At 34.6% G+C, this 23,645-nt stretch overlaps 1 protein-coding gene and 1 pseudogene across 1 annotated transcript; both read right to left on the reverse strand.

Moving 5' to 3' along the window:
* Positions 1-620: 620 nt before the first annotated feature.
* Positions 621-3,218, reverse strand: LOC116104907 (probable glycosyltransferase At5g03795). The gene is made up of 6 exons (XM_031391342.1): positions 3,084-3,218; positions 2,675-2,953; positions 1,706-1,992; positions 1,254-1,486; positions 968-1,128; positions 621-731 (listed from the first exon to the last, which is right to left on the reverse strand). Exons 1-6 carry the CDS (start codon positions 3,216-3,218, stop codon positions 621-623), a joined length of 1,206 nt encoding a protein of 401 aa, XP_031247202.1.
* A 2,431-nt stretch (positions 3,219-5,649) lies between these two features.
* On the reverse strand, positions 5,650-23,054 carry LOC116104909 (annotated as a pseudogene).
* Positions 23,055-23,645: the final 591 nt, after the last annotated feature.

The raw sequence follows: 23,645 nt of genomic DNA on the forward strand, positions 1-23,645 counted from the left end.
GGGTCAGAAAGAAGTTTAACATTCTGTAAGATTTCTGATGATTAATCAAAAACAAGCTAAAGTTAAGTAGAAGAAGAGCTGACCTTAGACTATAAGAACATAGCGAAAGAAGAAGATTGAAAAATGAAGAACGAAACAAACAAGTGCAGAAGCTAAACCACATTTGCTCGTATGGTATAGAGCCAAACCCCTCCTCTATTCTTCCTCGAATTGGGTATTGGCCGGAACTATCCGTCTTCGATATCTAGCGAAAATTGGCGGAGTAAGGGATTGGGGTCATTGGGGTGTGGTTTCAGCTCATTGAACATCAATTTGCTTCGAGGAAGACACGTTACTGTGGAGCTCTGGGTATGGGTATTTTGAAATTTTGAGAAATTAGCAGAAGTTTGATGATGACGGCTTCAAGGTTCTTAAAATTGATTGGATTGTTTCGCTTAAAAGGGAATTCCTGGTTTAAGAGCGGGCAAATTTGAATTGATCTAATATTTAAGAGTCAATTAGTCTTGCTTGATTAAAAATACAGACCTTCTTACTTGAGATTTTCTGTTTATATAATAATATGATTTTGAAATGAATCAATAAAATGATGGTAGGTACTTTTATTTGTTCAAGAAAATGTTTCAGAAAATTTGGTACTTAACAGCATGGCGGCATAACCAAAGGTCATACATGACCATATGAAATGCATCATACTTGATTGGAGGTGTATTCCACTGGAAGTGCTTCCGAGCCTGATTCATAGAAACAAAGTATTAATTGTAAGAAAAATATGTTACAGAAAGGATTTTCACATGCACTGCTTCTCTGGCGTTCAGAAGGTTCCAAATAGTCTTAGACAATATAATAGTTGATACATCATATTTGATTAATCTGAAGAAAAATAATTTTTACTCATTGAAGCATATCATTGCTTTTGAAATTAAGGTACATATGAATATGATAAAAAAGTTTTCTTAATTTTACTTACCTTGACTGTGTTTTCATGCAACTTAATGAATTGTTGTGTATTTGATAAGCCTTTAAGAAGCTTCTTCAGCCGAGGAACATCATCCTCCTTAAGAATCAAAGAAAATTTATTCCAATCAAGAATGTCATTGAATGGCAAATCGTAGTTGTCCGACAAGATAACTGCAGAAACACACTATTAAGTGCTCAGCACAGCAATTATTTTTTCAGATGTTTGCTTTCAAGAAATTAGAAACAATGAAGTGTGCCTGCAAAACTGTTCTTGTGCAAGAGTATGAATTTCATACCAGGAACACATCCATAATGGATCGAATCAGCAATGCGAACGCTATTGACTTGGGAACCACGTGGACAGATGCAAAATTTACTCCTATAGATCTTGGTTCGGTACACCATAATGGCATTCTTTTTATCAATGTGATTGTTCTGGATGTCAAGTTCTTTGTCATTCTGCCATTTGTGCACTAGTTGTTTTCTCACTTTTGAATTGCGATAACCTGCCCAAAAAGCAAGGATACTCCTGCAATATGTGTAATTTCTTTCAATATACAGATTCCACTATCACATACTAATTAAAGAATGCTAAGACCAAATATAGTTTGAAATATAAACAATTTGTTGCCATATCACGACCATACTGGTTCAACAAATTGCCAATAATCAAAGTTTTGTCATTCAATTTACCAAGCATGTAATCGCCAGTAAGCAAGGATTTAACTTTATTTTGCATGAAATTTACCTATCCTTTAAGCCAATGTTAGAATCCTGAAGAGCAAATGGCTGCAGAATTTGAGGGAGGGAAACATCCTTGTGTGGAATATACCCAGAATCATATTGTGATGAACACACAACTCGAATTGAATTCTTAATGAGTTGGGGTAGTCCTTCAGTGGCCTTGACGCCAATGTCATGGCAAGTGACAAAAAAGTGATCAGCTCCTTGAGTTCTGTTCCAAAATGGGTACTTGGAAATTAAGCTCTCCACATACTCTGTCACAATGGTAGTCATGTTTCCAGAGGAAACTCCCTGCATGAAGAACAATAAATAGAGAAAGGAAATATGTAATCTGCAAGGCCAATTAAATCAAAATAATACGAGTAAATAGGAACAAGAAACAGAGCAGTATGCAACTTTAGTCTGTCAAAAGTTCAGTATTGCAACCTCAATGATCCCTAATTCCTAATTCAGAATTCCAAGACACCATTCTATATTGTGTTACCTAAAAAGGGATGTACAGCTATATAAAAAGGCACCAAAATAGTATGTAAGCCTTCTACTCTACCAAAGGGATTAGCTATGAACATTAAATTCTATTCACTAGATACTATTATCCATTTAAGCCTCAAAACACTCATCTTCCGCCTTCACGATTTCTGTTTCTGGCTTTGCACGAGCACTTATTTACTTGATTGAGAGAATTCAAGACTAATAATCTAGCCCTGACTTTGTTAGCAATGTGAGATATGTCTCTTGTAAACTAGCATCACACCAACCTCAATGGTGAAAATGATATTTCTTATTAAAGTACAAGACTCCGTATGCTTCTATTTTCTGCCTTATCAAATATTCAAGATAAGCCCTGGCCTAATTGACATTTTGACAATCTTGAAACTAAAACTAAACTTTGAAGGATCTTAATTAATAGAATTTCAGTAATTCATAACTCTGTACTTAATAAAGAGACAATGAAAACCATAACCAATCATACCTTGCCTCTCATTTTGTGACAAGAAATGGGGATAAAGAAGAGATTAGCACTGTTGGGATCATTCGTCAAGAATTGACTTTCTCGGATATTCTGAAAGAAATACCCTTCACTTGCATACTTCCCAGAAAGTTTTCTTGGTGTCTGGTAATATGTATTTGGATCCCCATCTGGGTACACAAAAACCTTAAATTCCCTCTCCATTTGCTCATAGTCCAGCTTAAAAGCCTCCGGTGAGTGAAAGATTTCCCCGTAAATGTCAGAACTTTTACACCAGCCAAGCTTCGTAAACCAACACAAAGAAATATAATGTGAGAAAAAGAAAATGCAAAGAAGCTCAAGAAAATGAGAAAATTAGGAGAATCCTGAACAGAGTTAACCAAATGGAAAGAAAGGAAAGAATTGTAAGAACCTGAGGAGATTTGGAGTTGCCAGATAGAAAATATAGTAGTAGATAGATCAAGGAGAAGACTGGTACTCCTAAAAAGAAGGTTGGCCTTAAGCGTGGAGGGAGGCTTTGGCTGATTGTTTGGAAACTAGGAATCATTTTTGCCTCGGGAAAGTGTTTTTCTTGGAAACTTTTGAGTGTGGGAATTGAATTGTTGAAGGAGACGATGGAGTCAAAACAAGTCAATATTCTGTTTTTGTTGGCGGCAAAGTCAGTTATTATTATTGCTATATGTAACAGCCTACTGACACCGCTTTTTAAGGAGAAATGAAAAAATTACAAATTTATTAAAATATTTTCACAATATCAAAAAGTTTTAATAAATTCTATAAATTTATAGGGAAAATATTTTCAGTATTTTATGGAAGATCAATATATCTTGTATGTAAATTCTATCTTTATTTATTCAAGATAATGACCTGAGATAAAGACTATGTTCCTACATAACTGATTAATGTCATAATCTATTTTTCCGATCCAAAACGGTTGACGTTTCATTAAGGCGAGTCATTAATTAACGAGTTAACATCAAAATACATTTAGAGAGAACAATGATTTTTATGCACTAAGATACCCTTAGTAACAAAGTTGACTTATATTTCATTTATAAGACAACATTAATCCTATTTTGTAATGAGTTTACCCTTCAACGATTAAAAAATGACAAGAGTGATCAGCATTGTTTGGTTAGATTTTTATAATAGCATTTTTGGAAAATATGATAAGATTATTTTTGGTATATTTTTTTAAAATATTTTCTGAAAATATTTAGATTATTTTTAACCTCCTAGGTTTGTTAATTTAATTATCCACAATAAACGTTTATAAATTAACAAAAACACCCCCACCCACCTAATTATTGTCGGTAATCGGCCACCACCGTCGAATGGTGGCCAAAAATCATTGAGACGACGCATGATCGAATGGATTTGGCTAGTCATGCACTGATCTAGCCTTTTTCAAACAAATCTATTATGGATCTGGCAAAAAATAACCAGATCTATAGCCACAAATCTGGCCGTTGACTGCCAGATTTGGCCATAACTTGGCCGTTATCGACGGCCCGGATATCTGACCATTGTCAACGGCCAAATCTTTGGTAGTAGATTTGGCCGTTTCTGGTTAGGTCTATAGTGGATCAGGCCGAAAACAGACAGATCGGCACACGATCAACCAAATCTAGCTGGTCATGCGTCGCTATGATGGTGGCATCTGGCAGGTGATAGTGGCTTGGGTGGATGGAGGTGTTTTTGTTAATTTTAAAAATTTTATTGAGAAAGGTAATTGTTAATGTTTTGAGTTGAATAGAATATGATTGGATTTTAAATACTAAAACAAATACGCATTTTGATAGGATTGGATTGGATAATAGGATAGGATAGTGGGAAAATAGGGAAACAAACGAAGAGGATGATATTGGAATCTTACTTATTAGCTAGGGCTTTTCTGTCTTTCTAACCCAACTTATTTTTCTCTTCTTCTTTAAACAAATCGAGTGAATTCTTGTCATCGATTGTGTTTATTATTATTACATCTTGAGTACTCCTGAGCTTTGTTCATGATTCTCATAATTTTTTGAGAAAGGTTCACCGACATCCTAATTTAATAATAATTTAGAGATGTAATTGAATCATATGTTCTTTTGTTTAAAACTGAAACTCGTTCTAGCTAAGAAACATAGCATTGCGTATTGCCTTCTCTAGTGAATTAACAAAACAAAACATATGGTAATCTTAACCAGTGTTTTAAAACCTGGTTGGTTGAACCAATTTAACCGAGACCCGAGGGCTTCATCAAGCCGGGTTACCCATTTTCCTATTCATCAAAAACCCTAAAAATTGAGATGATGATTGACGAACAACTAAAGACTGAGATGTTGGGGCTTTTGAAGATGAAGGGTCTTTGATTTTAATGGTGCCGACGGAGGTGATTTCCAAGGAGTGAATCGACCAAAAATCAAAGAAAACTGGTGAGAACAACAACTAGCTTTTGTTGACGATTAGCGAGCTGAATAAGGATGAGGTGAGATGGGTTTTGGTCAGAAGACTAAGAGAAGTATTTTCGTGATGATGAGGGAAGGTTGTTGACATCAATCATCAATGGTGGTGAAATCTAGTCAAAATCGAGCTAATTTTGACCAGATTTAGGGTATATTTTCCGGGAAATTGGCTCAAGGTATGATTGGAATTACATTTGGTGTGTCATCAGCAACCAATCAACCACCAATTTGCATTTAGAGTATGTTTGCTAAATTTCAAACCTATTGGGACTTAACTATAATTTTTAGTGGCGTATTTGCTACATTTTAAATTTTTTGACACTCAGTTTGACTAGCCGGTCAAATTCGTTAAAACGGTCAACCTAAGACCCAACAACATTGGCTGGTTTCACCCGAGTTGGTTATTAATGAACTCCTTAGTGTCTAAACCTAGGGCTTTCTTAATAATTATCAAATTTAAATTGATTATTACACAAAATTCATCCTCTTAAAGCAAATATGAATTAAGAAGCATAAATATAATCCTTTCAATTGTAAATAAATAGATATAGAAGCTCTGATTTCAAGCTTTTGACTATGGCATTAGCAATTTTTCCCACAGAGAGAGAAACAATTTTCATTTCAAACATGCATGTAATTTCCTATATATTAACAAGAAAATGTGGTAGACTGACTGTATAATATAATTAACACTAACACATTCCATCCTACATCGATATGAAGTCAAGTCAACTAATCGTTGAGAGGGATAATTATGATTTAATCATGTCTACTTATTATGACCTCTATGAACTTGTAAGTTGCTGAGATTCTCCATCACTATTTGAACTTGGCATTTGCATACATGATAAGTCATTGCTTAGTAAATCCTTCCATTGTTGAGTCACTGTTTTAGTGTGGGTGTAAAACTGAATTCCAGCCTTGCCTGCAATAGAATTTTCCAACTTCAGAAATTTTATATTTATTTGACAAATGTTACGGAAATGCTTGGTAAACAAGTAAAATCAAGCAGCAACAGAAGGAACAAATATACCATCAAAATTGTGATCACCGGCAAAACATGGTTTGGAGCTAGTAAAGGAGGAAAAGGGCGGCAGAAGCGAAATAGGAACATTTATGCCAACCTGAGTCAAACCCAAATCATGTCAATGAATCATTGCGCAGAATTATTTACATGACATGCACATCACTTTGGACAAAACTAAGTCCTAAAATTGATAATTCGCATCAAAATATCAACAGTGGAAAAAATTAAACACATGAGAACCACACAAACCCAAACGGGTTTAGCATTTCAAATTTTCCTACTACATTTGTTGGCAAATGCCAACGAAGAATAACTGCAAAGGTTTTTCTTACCTGCCCAACCTCAATCTCCATCTGAAATTTCCTAGCGGCAACACCAGATGCAGTAAATATAGAAGCTCCATTGCCAAATCTGCAAGAGACTAACATAGATTAAATAAATTAAGATGATCTAAAGTTTCTGGGTTTATAAGGTCAAGAGAATTCAAAATCTGGCATTACCGATTTCCATTAACAATCTCTATGGCATCATCAATGCTGTCAGCCTGACAAACAATAATATCTGACTTAAGATTTTCCTAGTAACCAAAGACCAACATGGACACTTAAAGAAGACATAAGTGACAAACCTGCATACAAAGAAGAATTGGACCAAAAATTTCCTCCTGCACAACCAATGAAAAATATGAAATGAAAAGTCCAGAACTGAACCCTCTTCTTACATTATAAATCATATCTTAGCCAAGGTTCATTTTCAAAACATGATATGGAATACCTTGTAACACCCCATGTTAACTCTAACATCAGACAATATGGTTGGACCCATGAAGTTACCATGCTCATAACCTGGAACCTATGGGTCAATCATAAATTAATAATGTAAGCAAGTCATCTTGGACGTTTTCAAGACTCAAAAGCTGAATTGCAGTTATGAATTTTAATACTAATAATAAAAACAACCAGCAGTGGCACAATTTTTTTTTTTTCTATCAGATTCACATAAGACAAAGAACAATGTACACAGTTTTGTTCCAGATTGTTGATATTCACTAACATACAAGCTGATAATTGTATCCATTAGTGAGATAATATATTAATCACTATAATGACAATCTCCTGACTGCTATGGTGCTAAACAGCATTATTTTTTCAGATGTTGCTTTCAAGAAATTAGAAACAATGAAGTGTGCTGCAAAACTGTTCTTGTGCAAGAGTATGAATTTCATACCAGGAACACATCATAATGGATCGAATCAGCAATGCGAACGCTAGACTTGGGAACCACGTGGACAGATGCAAAATTTACTCCTATAGAACTTGGTTCGGTACACCATATGGCATCTTTTTATCAATGTGATTGTTCTGGATGTCAAGTTCTTTGTCATTCTGCCATTGTGTACTAGTTGTTTTCTCACTTTTGAATTGCGATAACGCCCAAAAGGCAAGGATACTCCTGCAATATGTGTAATTTCTTCAATATACAGATCCATCTACACTACTAATTAAAGAATGCTAAGACCAAATATAGTTTGAAATAAAACAATTGGTTGCCATATCAGACCATACTGGTTCAACAAATTGCCAATAATCAAAGTTTGTCATTCAATTTACCAAGCATGTAATCGCCAGTAAGCAAGGATTTAACTTTATTTTGCATGAAATTACCTATCCTTAAGCAATGTTAGAATCCTGAAGAGCAAATGGCTGCAGATTTGAGGGAGGAAACATCCTTGTGTGGAATATACCCAGAATCATATTGATGAACACACAACTCGAATTGAATTCTTAATGAGTTGGGGAAGTCCTTCAGTGGCCTTGACGCCAGTCATGGCAAGTGACAAAAAAGTGATCAGCTCCTTGAGTTCTGTTCCAAAATGGGTACTTGGAAATTAAGCTCTCACATACTCTGTCACAATGGTAGTCATGTTTCCAGAGGAAACTCCCTGCATGAAGAACAATAATAGAGAAAGGAAATATGTAATCTGCAAGGCCAATTAAATCAAAATAATACGAGTAAATAGGAACAAGAAACAGAGCAGTATGCAACTTTAGTCTGTCAAAAGTTCAGTATTGCAACCCAATGATCCCTAATTCCTATCAGAATTCCAAGACACATTCCATATTGTGTACCTAAAAAGGGATGTACAGCTATATAAAAAAGCACCAAAATAGTATGTAAGCCTTCTACTCTACAAAGGGATTAGCTATGAACATTGAATTCTATTCACTAGATACTATTATCATTTAAGCCTCAAAACACTCATCTTCCGCCTTCACGATTTCTGTTCTGGCTTTACACGAGCACTTATTACTTGATTGAGAGAATTCAAGACTAATAAACTAGCCCTGACTTTGTTAGCAATGTGAGATATGTCTCTTGTAAACTAGCATACCCACAACCTCATGGTGAAAATGATATTTCATTAAAGTACAAGACTCCGTATGCTTCTATTTTCTGCCTATAAAATATTCAAGATGAGCCCTGGCCTAATTGACATTTTGACAATCTTGAAACTAAAACTAAACTTTGAAGGATTATAAGAATTCAGTAATTCATAACTCTGCCTTAATAAAGAGACAATGAAAACCATAACCAATCATACCTTGCCTCTCATTTTGTGACAAGAATGGGGATAAGAAGAGATTAGCACTGTGGGATCATTCGTCAAGAATTGACTTTCTGGATATTCTGAAAGAAATACCCTTCACTTGCATACTTCCCAGAAAGTTTTCTTGTGTCTGGTAATATGTATTTGGATCCCCATGGGTACACAAAAACCTTAAATTCCCTCTCCATTTGCTCATAGTCCAGCTTAAAAGCCTCCGGTGAGTGAAAGATTTCCCCGTAATGTCAGAACTTTTACACCAGCCAGTTCGTAAACCAACACAAGAAATATAATGTGAGAAAAAGAAAATGCAAAGAAGCTCAAGAAAATGAGAAAATTAGGAGAATCCTGAACAGAGTTAACCAATGGAAAGAAAGGAAAGAATTGTAAAACCGAGGAGATTTGGAGTTGCCAGATAGAAAATATAGTAGTAGATAGATCAAGAAGAAGACTGGTACTCTAAAAAGAAGGTTGGCCTTAAGCGTGGAGGGAGGCTTGGCTGATTGTTTGGAACTAGGAATCATTTTTGCCTCGGAAAGTGTTTTTCTTGGAAACTTTGTTGGTGTGGAATTGAATTGTTGAAGGAGACGATGGAGTCAAAACAGTCAATATCTTGTTTGTTGGCGGCAAAGTCAGTTATTATTTGCTTATGTAACAGCCTACTGACACGCTTTTTAAGGAGAAATGAAAAAATTACAAATTATTAAAATATTTTCACAATATCAAAAAGTTTTAATAAATTCTATAAATCTATAGGGAAAATATTTTCAGTATTTTATGGAAGATCAATATATCTTGTATGTAAATTCTATCTTTATTTATTCAAGATAATGACCTGAGATAAAGACTATGTTCCTACATAAGATTAATGTCATAATCTATTTTTCCGATCCAAAACGGTTGACGTTTCATTAAGGCGAGTCATTAATTAACGAGTTAACATCAAAATACATTTAGAGAGAACAATGATTTTTATGCACTAAGATACCCTTAGTAACAAAGTTGACTTATATTTCATTTATAAGACAACATAATCTATTTGTATTGGTTTACCCTCAACGTTAAAAAATGACAAGAGTGATCAGCATTGTTTGGTTAGATTTTTATAATAGCATTTTTGGAAAATATGATAAGATTATTTTTGGTATATTTTTTAAAATATTTTCTGAAAATATTTAGATTATTTTTAACCCCTAGGTTGAATTTATTATCCACAATAAAGTTATAAATTAACAAAAACACCCCACCACCTAATTATTGTCGGTAATCGGCCACCACCGTGAATGGTGGGCCAAAAATCATTGAGACGACGCATGATCGAATGGATTTGGCTAGTCATGCACTGATAGCCTTTTTCAAACAAATCTATATGGATCTGGCAAAAAATAACCAGATCTATAGCACCAAATCTGGCCGTTGACTGCCAGACTTGGCCATAACTTGGCCGTTATCGACGGCCCGGATATCTGACCATTGTCAACGGCCAAATCTTTGGTAGTAGATTTGGCCGTTTCTGGTTAGGTCTATAGTGGATCAGGCCGAAAACAGACAGATCGGCACACGATCAACCAAATCTAGCTGGTCATGCGTCGCTATGATGGTGGCATCTGGCAGGTGATAGTGGCTTGGTGGGTGGAGGTGTTTTGTAATTTAAAAATTTTATTGAGAAAGGAATTGTTAATGTTTTGAGTTGAATAGAATATGATTGGATTTTAAATACAAACAAATACGCATTTTGATAGGATTGGATTGGATAATAGGATAGGATAGTGGGAAAATAGGAAACAAACGAGAGGATGATATTGGATCTACTATTAGCTAGGGCTTTTCTGTCTTTCTAACCCAACTTTTTTCTCTTCTTCTTTAACAAAATCGAGTGAATTCTTGTCATCGATTGTGTTTATTATTATTACTCTTGAGTACTCCGAGTTTTGTTTATGATTCTAATATTTTTGAGAAAGGTTCACCGAACTCCTAATTTAATAATAATTTAGAGATGTAATTGAATCATATGTCTTTTGTTAAAACTGAAACTCGTTCCTAGCTAAGGAAAAATTTCGTCTAATTAAATAAATAATTTTTATTGACAAAATTTGAGAGGGTTTGGAGTTCTTATAGATGTTGGAGTCGGAAGCACATGAGGTGTTCTTGATGCATTTGAAATCATCGCAAATGCATTACAAAAGACCCTGTTTTACATTATAAAACTTAATGTTACCAAAGAAAAAAGAAACCAAATATTATTAGTTTATAGATAGATGTATTTTGGATGATAATACTATCTTAGAAGAAATAATACTATATGTTGACCAGAAGAAATAATGGGTGCATTTGTTTTAATATTTCATACCCTATTCCCAAAATACTTGTTTGTTTAATTATTTGGGAAATACTATTCTATTTTTTTAATTACTTTTAGACTCCTTAAGTTTATTAATTTAATTAAACACCCCTAGAAAAAAAAGTTTAAAAATTAACAAAAACTCCCTCACCCACCCATAGTTGCCAGATTCTAGCAACCACCGACCTGTCACAACGTCATAGAAACTACCGGAATTGGTCAGTAATTTGTCGATCTGTCCTTTTTCGGTCAGATCCATAGTAGATTTGGCCAGAAAATGTCAGATCTGACCGCCAACAACAACCAAAGAAATAGTTGTCGTTGACCGACAACGACGGCCATACCTTCGGTCGTCACTGAAGGCTAAATCTGGCCTTTTGCGACCATCGATGGTTAGATCTGGCCGTAGATCTGGTATTTTCCTACCAGATCTGTGGTGGATCTGGCCGAAAAAGGCCATGTCGATGAACGGCCAGATCCGACCGGTCTGCTTCATAACGCCATTTTTTGGCCAGATTCCAGCGGTGGTAGCCAGAATTTAGCACTATGGGTGGGTGGGGGTGTTTTGGTCATTTTATAAAATTTTTATATATTGGAGTGTTTAGTTAAATTAGTAAACCTATGGGGTTTTTTATTAATTTTTGAATTTTACCTCGTAATACTCACCCTATTTAACTACCCAATATTATTTCTAAAATCCTATCCAAAATAACAAAACAATTACGCACACAATACTATCTTAGAAGGTCATGAATGGTGCTGCTCTTGCTCCAAATTTCGGCTTTCGTTAAAATATATTATTTGAAGGTCTCTGTTTTTATTTTATTTCTGATGTAGCTTCATCAAACTCTTTAACACACAGCACTCCAAATCAAACACAACAAAAAATTTCTACATATACCAACAAATGTAAATAATGTAGTTCAAGAAAATCATGAAATAATACCGATATGAGAATATCAAGAGCAATAATAATTATGCTCTAACTTCAAGCGAAGAGGCACCCAAAACAATTGAGTGTGCTTACCAAATTTAGGGTCAGAAAGAAGTTTAACATTCTGTAAGATTTCTGATGATTAATCAAAAACAAGCTAAAGTTAAGTAGAAGAAGAGCTGACTTTAGACTATAAGAACATAGCGAAAGAAGAAGATTGAAAAATGAAGAACGAAACAAACAAGTGCAGAAGCTAAACCACATTTGCTCGTATGGTATAGAGCCAAACCCCTCCTCTATTCTTCCTCGAATTGGGTATTGGCCGGAACTTTCCGTCTTCGATATCTAGCGAAAATTGGTGGAGTAAGGGATCGTGGTCATTGGGGTGTGGTTTCAGTTCATTGAACATCAATTTGCTTCCAGGAAGACACGTTACTGTGGAGCTGTGGGTATGGGTATTTTGAAATTTTGAGAAATTAGCAGAAGTTTGATGATGACGGCTTCAAGGTTCTTAAAATTGATGGGATTGTTTCGCTTAAGAGGGAATTCCTGGTTTAAGAGCGGGCAAATTTGAATTGATCTAATAGTTAGGAGTCAATTAGTCTTGCTTGATTAAAAATACAGACCTTCTTACTTGAGATTTTCTGTTTATATAATAATATGATTTTGAAATGAATCAATAAAATGATGGTAGATACTTTTATTTGTTCAAGAAAATGTTTCAGAAAATTTGGTACTTAACAACATGGCGGCATAACCAAAGGTCATACATGACCATATGAAATGCATCATACTTGATTGGAGGTGTATTCCACTGGAAGTGCTTCCGAGCCTGATTCATAGAAACAAAGGATTAATTGTAAGAAAAATATGTTACAGAAAGGATTTTCACATGCACTGCTTTTCTGGCGTTCAGAAGGTTCCAAATAGTCTTAGACAATATAACAGTTGATATATCATATTTGATTAATCTGAAGAAAAATAATTTTTACTCATTGAAGCATATCATTGCTTTTGAAATTAAGATACATATGAATATGATAAAAAAGTTTTCTTAATTTTACTTACCTTGACTGTGTTTTCATGCAACTTAATGAATTGTTGTGTATTTGATAAGCCTTTAAGAAGCTTCTTCAGCCGAGGAACATCATCCTCCTTAAGAATCAAAGAAAATTTATTCCAATCAAGAATGTCATTGAATGGCAAATCGTAGTTGTCCGACAAGATAACTGCAGAAACACACTATTAAGTGCTCAGCACAGCAATTTTTTTTTCAGATGTTTGCTTTCAAGAAATTAGAAACAATGAAGTGTGCCTGCAAAACTGTTCTTGTGCAAGAGTATGAATTTCATACCAGGAACACATCCATAATGGATCGAATCAGCAATGCGAACGCTATTGACTTGGGAACCACGTGGACAGATGCAAAATTTACTCCTCTATAGAACTTGGTTCGGTACACCATAATGGCATTCTTTTTATAATGTGATTGTTCTGGATGTCAAGTTTTTGTCATTCTGCCATTTGTGTCAGTTGTTTTCTCACTTTTGAATTGCGATAACCTCCCAAAGGCAAGGATACTCCTGCAATATGTGTAATTTCTTTCAATATACAGATTCCACTATCACATACTAATTAAAGATGCTAAGACCATATAGTTTGAAATATAAACAATTGGTTGCCATATCATGACCATACTGGTTCAACAAATTGCCAATAATCAAAGTTTGTCATTCAATTTACCACATGTAATCGCCAGTAAGCAAGGATTTAACTTTATTTTGCATGAAATTTACCTATCCTTTAAGCCAATGTTAGAATCCTGAAGAGCAAATGGCTGCAGAATTTGAGGGAGGGAAACATCCTTGTGTGGAATATACCCAGAATCATATTGTGATGAACACACAACTCGAATTGAATTCTTAATAGTTGGAAGTCCTTCAGTGGCCTTACGCCAATGTCATGGCAAGTGAACAAAAGTGATCAGCTCCTTGAGTTCTGTTCCAAAAGGTACTTGGAAATTAAGCTCTCCACATACCTGTCACAATGGTAGTCATGTTTCCAAAACTCCCTGCATGAAGAACATAAATAGAGAAAGGAAATATGTAATCTGCAGGCCATTAAATCAAATAATACGAGTAAATAGGAACAAGAAACAGAGCAGTATGCAACTTTAGTCTCAAAAGTTCAGTATTGCAACCTCAATGATCCCTATTCCTAATTCAGAATTCCAAGACACCATTCCATATTGTGTTACCTAAAAAGGATGTACAGCTATATAAAAAGGCACCAAAATATTATGTAAGCCTTCTACTCTACCAAAGGGATTAGCTATGAACATTGAATTCTATTCACTAGATACTATTATCCATTTAAGCCCAAACACTCATCTCCGCCTTCACGATTTCTGTTTCTGGCTTTACACGAGCACTTATTTACTTGATTGGAGAATTCAAACTAATAAACTAGCCCTGCCTTTGTTAGCAATGTGAGATATGTCTCTTGTAAACTAGCATCACACCAACCTCAATGGTGAAAATGATATTTCTTATTAAAGTACAAGACTCCGTATGCTTCTATTTTCTGCCTTATCAAATATTCAAGATGAGCCCTGGCCTAATTGAATTTTGACAATCTTGAAACTAAAACTAAACTTTGAAGGATTAATAGAATTTCAGTAATTCATAACTCTGTCCTAATAAAGAGACAATGAAACCCATAACCAATCATACCTTGCCTCTCATTTTGTGACAAGAAATGGGGATAAGAAAGAGATTAGCACTGTGGATCATTCGTCAAGAATTGACTTTCTCGGATATTCTGAAAGAATACCCTTCACTTGCATACTTCCCAGAAAGTTTTCTTGGTGTCTGGTAATATGTATTTGGATCCCCATCTGGTACACAAAACCTAAATTCCCTCTCCATTTGCTCATAGTCCAGCTTAAAAGCCTCCGGTGAGTGAAAGATTTCCCCGTAATGTCAGAACTTTTACACCAGCCGAGCTTCGTAAACCAACACAAAGAATATAATGTGAGAAAAAGAAAATGCAAAGAAGCTCAAGAAAATGAGAATTAGGAGAATCCTGAACAGAGTTAACCAAATGGAAAGAAGGAAAGATTGTAAAAACCTGAGGAGATTTGGAGTTGCCAGATAGAAATATAGTAGTAGTAGATCAAGAAGAAACTGGTACCCTAAAAAGAAGGTTGGCCTTAAGCGTGGAGGGAGGCTTTGGCTGTTGTTTGGAAACTAGGATCATTTTTGCCTCGGGAAAGTGTTTTTTTTGAAACTTTTGAGTGTGGGAATTGAATTGTTGAGGAGACGATGGAGTCAAAACAAGTCAATATTCTGTTTTTGTTGGCGGCAAAGTCAGTTATTATTATTGCTATATGTAACAGCCTACTGACACGCTTTTTAAGGAGAAATGAAAAAATTACAAATTATTAAATATTTTCACAATATCAAAAAGTTTTAATAAATTCTATAAATCTATAGGGAAATATTTTCAGTATTTATGGAAATCAATATATCTTGTATGTATTCTATCTTTATTTATTCAATAATGACCTGAGATAAAGACTATGTTCCTACATAACTGATTAATGTCATATCTATTTTCCGATCCAAAACGGTTGACGTTTCATTAAGGCGAGTCATTAATTAACGAGTTAACATCAAACATTTAGAGAGAACAATGATTTTTATGCACTAGATACCCTTAGTAACAAAGTTGACTTATATTTCATTATATACAACATTAATCCTATTTTGTATTGAGTTTACCCTTCAACGATTAAAAATGACAGAGTGATCAGCATTGTTTTTTAGATTTTTATAATAGCATTTTTGGAAAATATGATAAGATTATTTTTGGTATATTTTTTTAAAATATTTTCTGAAAATATTTAGTTATTTTTAACCTCCTAGGTTTGTTAATTTAATTATCCACAATAAACGTTTAATAATTAACAAAAACACCCCCACCCACCTAATTATTGTCGGTAATCGGCCACCACCGTCGAATGGTGGCCAAAAATCATTGAGACACGCATGATCGAATGGATTTGGCTAGTCATGCACTGATCTGCCTTTTTCAAACAAATCTATTATGGATCTGGCAAAAAATAACCAGCTATCAGCCACAAATCTGGCCGTTGACTGCCAGATTTGGCCAAACTTGGCCGTTATCGACGGCCCGGATATCTGACCATGGTCAACGGCCAAATCTTTGTGTAGTAGATTTGGCCGTTTCTGTTATTCTATAGTGGATCAGGCCGAAACAGCCAGATCGGCACACGATCAACCAAATCTAGCTGGTCATGCGTCGCTATGATGGTGGCATCTGGCAGGTGATAGTGGCTTGGGTGGATGGAGGTGTTTTTGTTAATTTTAAAAATTTTATTGAGAAGGTAATTGTTAATGTTTTAGTTGAATAGAATATGATTGGATTTTAATACTAAAACAAATACGCATTTTGATAGGATTGATTGGATAATAGGATAGGATAGTGGGAAATAGGGAAACAAACGAAGAGGATGATATTGGATCTTACTTATTAGCTAGGGCTTTTCTGTCTTTCTAACCCAACTTATTTTTCTCTTCTTCTTTAAACAAATCGAGTGAATTCTTGTCATCGATTGTGTTTTTATTATTACATCTTGAGTACTCCTGAGTTTTGTTTATGATTCTCATAATTTTTTGAGAAAGGTTCACCGACATCCTAATTTAAATAATTTAGAGATGTAATTGAATCATATGTTCTTTTGTTTAAAACTGAAACTCGTTCTAGCTAAGAAACATAGCATTGCGTATTGCCTTCTCTAGTGAATTAACAAAACAAACATATGTGAATCTTAACCTGTTTTAAACCTGGTTGGTTGAACCAATTAACCAGACCCGAGGACTTCATCAAGCCGGGTTACCCATTTCCTCATTCATCAAAACCCTAAAAATTGGATGATGATTGACGAACAACTAAGACTGAATGTTGGGGCTTTTGAAGATGAAGGGTCAATGAACAATGGTGCCGCAGGTGATTTCCAAGGAGTGAATCGACCGAAAATCGAAGAACTGGTAGGACAACAACTAGCTTTGTTGACGATTAGCGAGCTGAATAAGGATGAGGTGGATGGGTTTTGGTCAGAAGACTAAGGAAGTATTTTCGTGATGAGGGAAGGTTGTGACATCAATCATCATGGTGGTGAAATCGATCAAAATCGAGCTAATTTTGCCCAGATTTAGGGTATATTTTCCGGGAATTGGCTCAAGGTATGATTGGAATTACATTTGGTGTGTCATCAGCAACCAATCAACCACCATTTGCATTTAGAGTATGTTTGCTAAATTTCAAACCTATTGGGACTTAACTATAATTTGTGGCGTATTGCTACATTTTAATTTTTTGACACTCATTTTGACTAGCCGGTCAAATCGATTAAACGGTCAACCTGAACCCAACAACATTGTTGTTTTCACCCGAGTTGGTTATTATGAACTCCTTAGTGTCTAAACCTAGGCTTTCTTAATAATTATCAATTAAAATTGATTATTACACAAAATTCACCTCTTAAAGCAAATATGAATTAAGAAGCATAATATAATCCTTTCAATTGTAAATAAATAGATATAGAAGCTCTGATTTCAAGCTTTTGACTATGGCATTAGCAATTTTTCCCACAGAGAGAAACAATTTTCATTTCAAACATGCATGTATTTCCTATATATTAACAGAAAATTGGTAGACTGACTGTATATATAATTAACACTAACACATTCTATCCTACATCGATATGAAGTCAAGTCACTAATCGTGAGAGGATAATTATGATTTAATCATGTCTACTTATTATGACCTCTATGAACTTAAGTTGCTGAGTTCTCCATCACTATGTGAACTTGCATTTGCATACTGATAAGTCATTGCTTAGTAAATCCTTCCATTGTTGAGTCCTGTTTTAGGTGGGTGTAAAACTGAATTCCAGCCTTGCCTGCAATAGAATTTTCCAACTTCAGATTTTATATTTATTTGACAAATGTTATGAAATATTGTAACAAGTAAAATCAAGCAGCACAGAAGGAACAAATACATCAAAATTGTGATCACCGGCAAAACATGGTTTGGATCAGTAAAGAGGAAAGGGCGGCAGAGCGAAATAGGAACATTTATGCCAACCTGAGTCAAACCCAAATCATGTCAATGAATCATTGCGCAAATATTTACATGACATGCACATCACTTAGTGACAAAACTAAGTCCTAAAATTGATAATTCGCATCAAATATCAACAGTGGAAAAAATTAAACACATGAAACCACCAAAACCAAACGGGTTTACATTTCAAATTTTCCTACTCATTTGTTGGCAAATGCCGACGAAGAATAACTGCAAAGGGTTTTCTTACCTGCCCAACCTCAATCTCCATCTGAATTTTCCTAGCGGCACACCAGATGCAGTAAATAAGAAGCCCATTGCCAATCTGCAAGAGACAACATAGATAAAATAAATTAAGATGATCTAAATGTTCTGGGTTTATAAGGTCAGAGAATTCAAACTGGCATTACCGATTTCCATTACAATCTCTATGGCATCATCAATGCTGCATCCCTGACAAACATAATATCTGACTTAAGATTTTCCCAGTAACCAAAGACCACATGGACACTTAAAGAAGACATAATGACAAACCTGCATACAAAGAAGAATTGGACCAAAAATTTCCTCCTGCACAACCAATGAAAATATGAAATGAAAAGTCCAGAACTGAACCCTTTCTTACATTATATCTATCTTAGCCAAGGTTCATTTTCAAACATGATATGGAATACCTTGTAACCCCCCATGTTAACTCTAACATCAGACAATATGGTTGGCCCATGAAGTTACCATGCTCATAACCTGGAACCTATGGGTCAATCATAAATATAATGTAGCAAGTCATCTTGGACGTTTTCAAGACTCAAAAGCTGATTGCAGTTATGAATTTTAATACTAATAATAAAAACAACCAGCAGTGGCACAATTTTTTTTTTTTTTTTTTTTCTATCAGATTCCATAAGACAAAGAACAATGTACACAGTTTGTTCCAGATTTTTGATTTCACTAACATACAAGCTAATAATGTATCCATTAGTGAGATAATATATTAACACTATAGGACAATCTCCTGACTGCTATGGTGCTAAATGCCAATCAAGACAACGTGTGTTTGCACACTCTAGTTGTAACTAAAAATCTATCACAGGGTTTTGTGTGGAAGCCAATATATTTCCATGAACAGAATAATTATAATTGTTTAACCCCTTGGTGTGATTGAATCTATAATCAAACAAACCAGGTTCTTTTTTTTTTTTTCATTTGTTTAGGATAAAATCAGTTTCATAATCTTTCACTGATTAATTAGACAGTTTTAGTTTTTGAGATCAAATAATTTCTTCTCGTAACAAATTTTGACAAATAACTCGACTAGATAAAGTTTGACAAGGTAACTGCTTAAGAAACAAAACAACGATACCAATATGTTTCTCCCATCAAGCAATAGTTTTGCACTTCTTTCAAAATCTGTTTGGATCAATCTGCACATCCTTCCTTCACCTGTAAATATTTGATAGTCATTATCACTGTATTACATCAGTGAAATAGAAACAATTAAAAGGTGCAATTTAAAAATGCCACGTGCATACACCCAAAAATGCAACTGCTAACCTTAACAATGACTAGAATGATATACATAGGAAATTTTCTTTCTTTTTTCTTTTTTTTTTTTTTTTCCTTTACTGACAGGGAACAAGAAACAATTTTTGTTCAAGTATATAAAGTAGTGAAAAGGCAATATACTAAAAAAACACAAAAATACAAGAAATACAATTCAAAGAACACCAATCAGAGACTAAAATGGCCTCCCAGTCTCTAGAATCAAGAAAAAAAAACAACTTCATGAATGCACCTGCTTTTTAGAATTATAAAGAAGGAAAGTGATTTAAATTAAAAGATCCACAAATTCTGGTTCTTCTCTGAGAACTGGCAGAGCTAATTATTGATAAAATGCTTAATCATAAATGCACCTGCTTGCTAATACTGGACCAAGGTCTGCATCAAGTTCAGTTCCGCAGTTACTTTGAGTGCTTTGGCACTTCCACTAGTTTATCTTCCCTGCAAAAAGGTTATAAAAAACACTTATACTAGCCAAATCATGTCTATCATTGAATTCCCATAGAAAATATATCATCAATGATTTAGGGTCTAGACCTGATTCCTTTCAAATCTAAAAACATCATTTTTCAAGGACGACAAAACCACAAGACAACTGATACAACACGCGAAGTGCTGGTGTATAACAAGAGGCGTGGGAAGAAGCACAGGGATCAATAGCGTTAAAGGAAGCAGCTAAAGTGTGAATTAAGGTAGGGGACAGGTGGCGAAAGATATGGTGGAGGGATAAATTCTGTTAGAAAGAAATGAATAAAGGAAGCAGCAGAGGAGGAAATGATTATCAAAAACAAAGAAAGTTAGGAAAAACACTTAACAAGAAGACAAATATACCATGGAGTTAAGCTTCCAACAAAGACAACAGTGCTGAGTGCCATGCACTTTTTGGTCCCTGCACCACCAAACCCAGCAGCAACTAGGGCATTCAAAGTAGCATCCATACTTGCATCAGGCATGACAACTGCATGATTTTTGGAACCAATATTGCACTGAAGAAAACAATAAGCTAGTCAATTCTAGTTTATATTAATTATTGCACAGGTAAAATAGTAGACATATTGCTCATAAAAGCTACAAAACGTACCTGAATCCGCTTCCCCTTAGCTGATGCTTTTGCATAAACATTGGCACCATCCTTTAAGGACCAAAAAAAAATATATATATATATAAGTGATGATACAAGTAGCACAAGAATCCTGAGAGGTTTTTGAATGTGATTTCAATGATAGAAGATTTTTGTAAAAATCCTGAGAAGAAAATGTTTACAAGAATTAACAAAGTAATGACACAAGAAGAACAACCATTTCATGTCAATTCAAGTTTGTACGTATATTCTTCAATCATGGAAAATAAACAGTATCATAAATTTAAACTTGAAAATTTAATTTTCATATACTAAAGAAGCAAGCAAAGTATTAAACGACATTTTCATGAGAAAATATCGATTGGCATTTGTTTGTGTTTGTAATCTAACAAGAAGTCATTCTATAATGTTGAACATAAATTTGGTGACTGCATCTGAATATTCAAATGTTGGAAACTTTTGGCACATACTAGGTCTACCATATGAAAGCTATAGGCCAAGGACTACAGAAAGACAACTTGCCAAACCAAAAAAAATATATATCACTAATATTTACAGGTTGATACATTTTCACGGTCCAAAAGTTTACACTGAAGGTTCACAAGAAGTTGTCCATTCCTCCATCTAAAAAGCTTTATGCTCTGCATCACACTCTGAAGAATAACACGATGTCCAGTCATTTATCATTGCATTAGGTCTTTGGCAATCTGCATCTATGGCAAACTCATAATCAAGTATTCTACTTAAATACCCCATATGTTCTATTCAGTCTTTCACCAAATTTCTGATGAATACTGGTTCTGTAAACAACCCACACTCACCACCTTCACTCACACACAGCAATCCAACTAACAGTCAAACCAAGCAATAAACTAAGAATAATGGAAAAAACAATCAATGGAAAATGAAGATAATACTGATATTCAATAAAACAGTAAATAATAGTGATATTCAATGAAACAGTAAATCAAACAAAGCAAAAAAGAACAGCTGGACTTCAAGGGCCAGAACCTCCCAGACAAACACTCATAAATTTCAGAATACCCTTTTCACACTCACGTCCCTCTTTTTATTCCTGACACTCTCAGATTCTACTAACCAATTCTGCCACCTGTTAATCTTAGTAATTGCCCCTTTTTACCCCTTTCTTTTATACCATTGAGACACCTTGGGTCCATCAATTTCATCCACAAATGATGTAAATCAATGGAACTCAATCATTAGAGAACTTATCAACACTGGGCTGTCTTTTTTACTCCAAAATGAGAAATGAAGTCTCTCACTTGATAAGCATACTTTTCCTTCAATCAAAAATGGGTATACCAAGTTACTTGATCATGAGCTTAAGAAAGTTATCCAAGACCATGTTTCGCACATGGATTTCCTATTAATTGTGAACTGGCAGACCTTCAGTTGATAACTATGTGAGACTTTGTGATTTAAGTAAACCATACAAATGTTTGGAAAAGCTTAAAAATGATGTGATGTTGAACTTAAAAGACTCCATTCTTTTCCAATCTATTGAACTCTGTACTCTCATCCTCAATTGTCTTTCAAGTAACCAATACTGTGTTTTCTCTCCCTGTCGAAAACCCCTTACTACCAAACATGTCTGGGGCGGATATGGTTTCACTATGCAGTTCTTCATTGCATGTGTTTTTTCTTTTTTCGGCTTTTGTCAAGTCTTTTTTGTTTTTTTAATTCATTTTTATGTTTATTTTTTTGCTTGTTTTGTCAGCTTGACATTCCAATGTCGTGTAAGCAAACAATTGCCAAAAATGTTATGCCCTCATTTACCATGAATTGTTATGGTTGTTAACTCCTTGATCCACATGAACTAAATGAACTGCTTATAAAGGATTTAATTGAACCAATTGAAACTTCAATAACCAAACCAAAATTTGAATAAACTTGGAGGACCAAGAAATATTTTTACTCAGAAAACACAAATTTTCATTTTTGTTATCAAATCCACTGCAGATTGTATAACATTTGAAACAGTAAGTGAAAAATGATGAAGTAACTTACAGAATTTGGACCGAAAAATGATATGGCTTTAATATCGTCATCATCACAAATAGCATTAACAATCTCCTGCTCAAGACCAAAGTTTGAAATCAAAAAATTAAAGAATGGAAAAGGAAAAATCCATAGAGATGCAGCAGATATCAGAAACATCAAAGCCTAGTTTATGTTGAGCTAAAAACTAATACGTCGACAAGTGAATACATTAAGGCACATTATAGAATAAACAGAAATTAATTTTATTTGTGATATGTTAAGCTTCTAAAATCCACTAACATGTACATAAATTCTCTTTAAAAAGTTTGTCAAATTTTTGTCAAGCAATGCCTCATGTAAAGAGTTTCATTTCTTAATTGAAAACATGTGAATGTCTACAGGAGAGAATATATATATTGCATATGGACCTCAAACACAAACTTGAAGTGTAGACCTCTCTTTTCAAACTGGAAATCTAAGTTGCATCACAGAATTTAAGCACAAAGGCTATATANCCCTGTGTTTACAAGAAAGTGAGTGAGAGCGCAGTAGCATTCCTAGTGTTGTATGTCGATGACATACTTCTGATAGAGAATGATATACCGAACTTGCAGTCGGTAAAAACTTGGTTATCCAAGTGCTTCTCCATGAAGGACTTAGGGGAAGCAGCCTACATCCTTGGTATAAAGATCTATCGTGATAGATCGCGTAGTTTGCTTGGCCTAAGTCAGAGTACATGTATTATCTCGTCAGGCCCAAGATGATTTTTGGCCCTAACACTTATCAATAATTTGCTTGAGATTTCCTTCAATCTGTGCTTCACTAAAGAGC

Source organism: Pistacia vera, unplaced genomic scaffold, assembly GCF_008641045.1.
Source record: "Pistacia vera cultivar Batoury unplaced genomic scaffold, PisVer_v2 Contig488, whole genome shotgun sequence".
Classification (NCBI taxonomy): domain Eukaryota; kingdom Viridiplantae; phylum Streptophyta; class Magnoliopsida; order Sapindales; family Anacardiaceae; genus Pistacia; species Pistacia vera.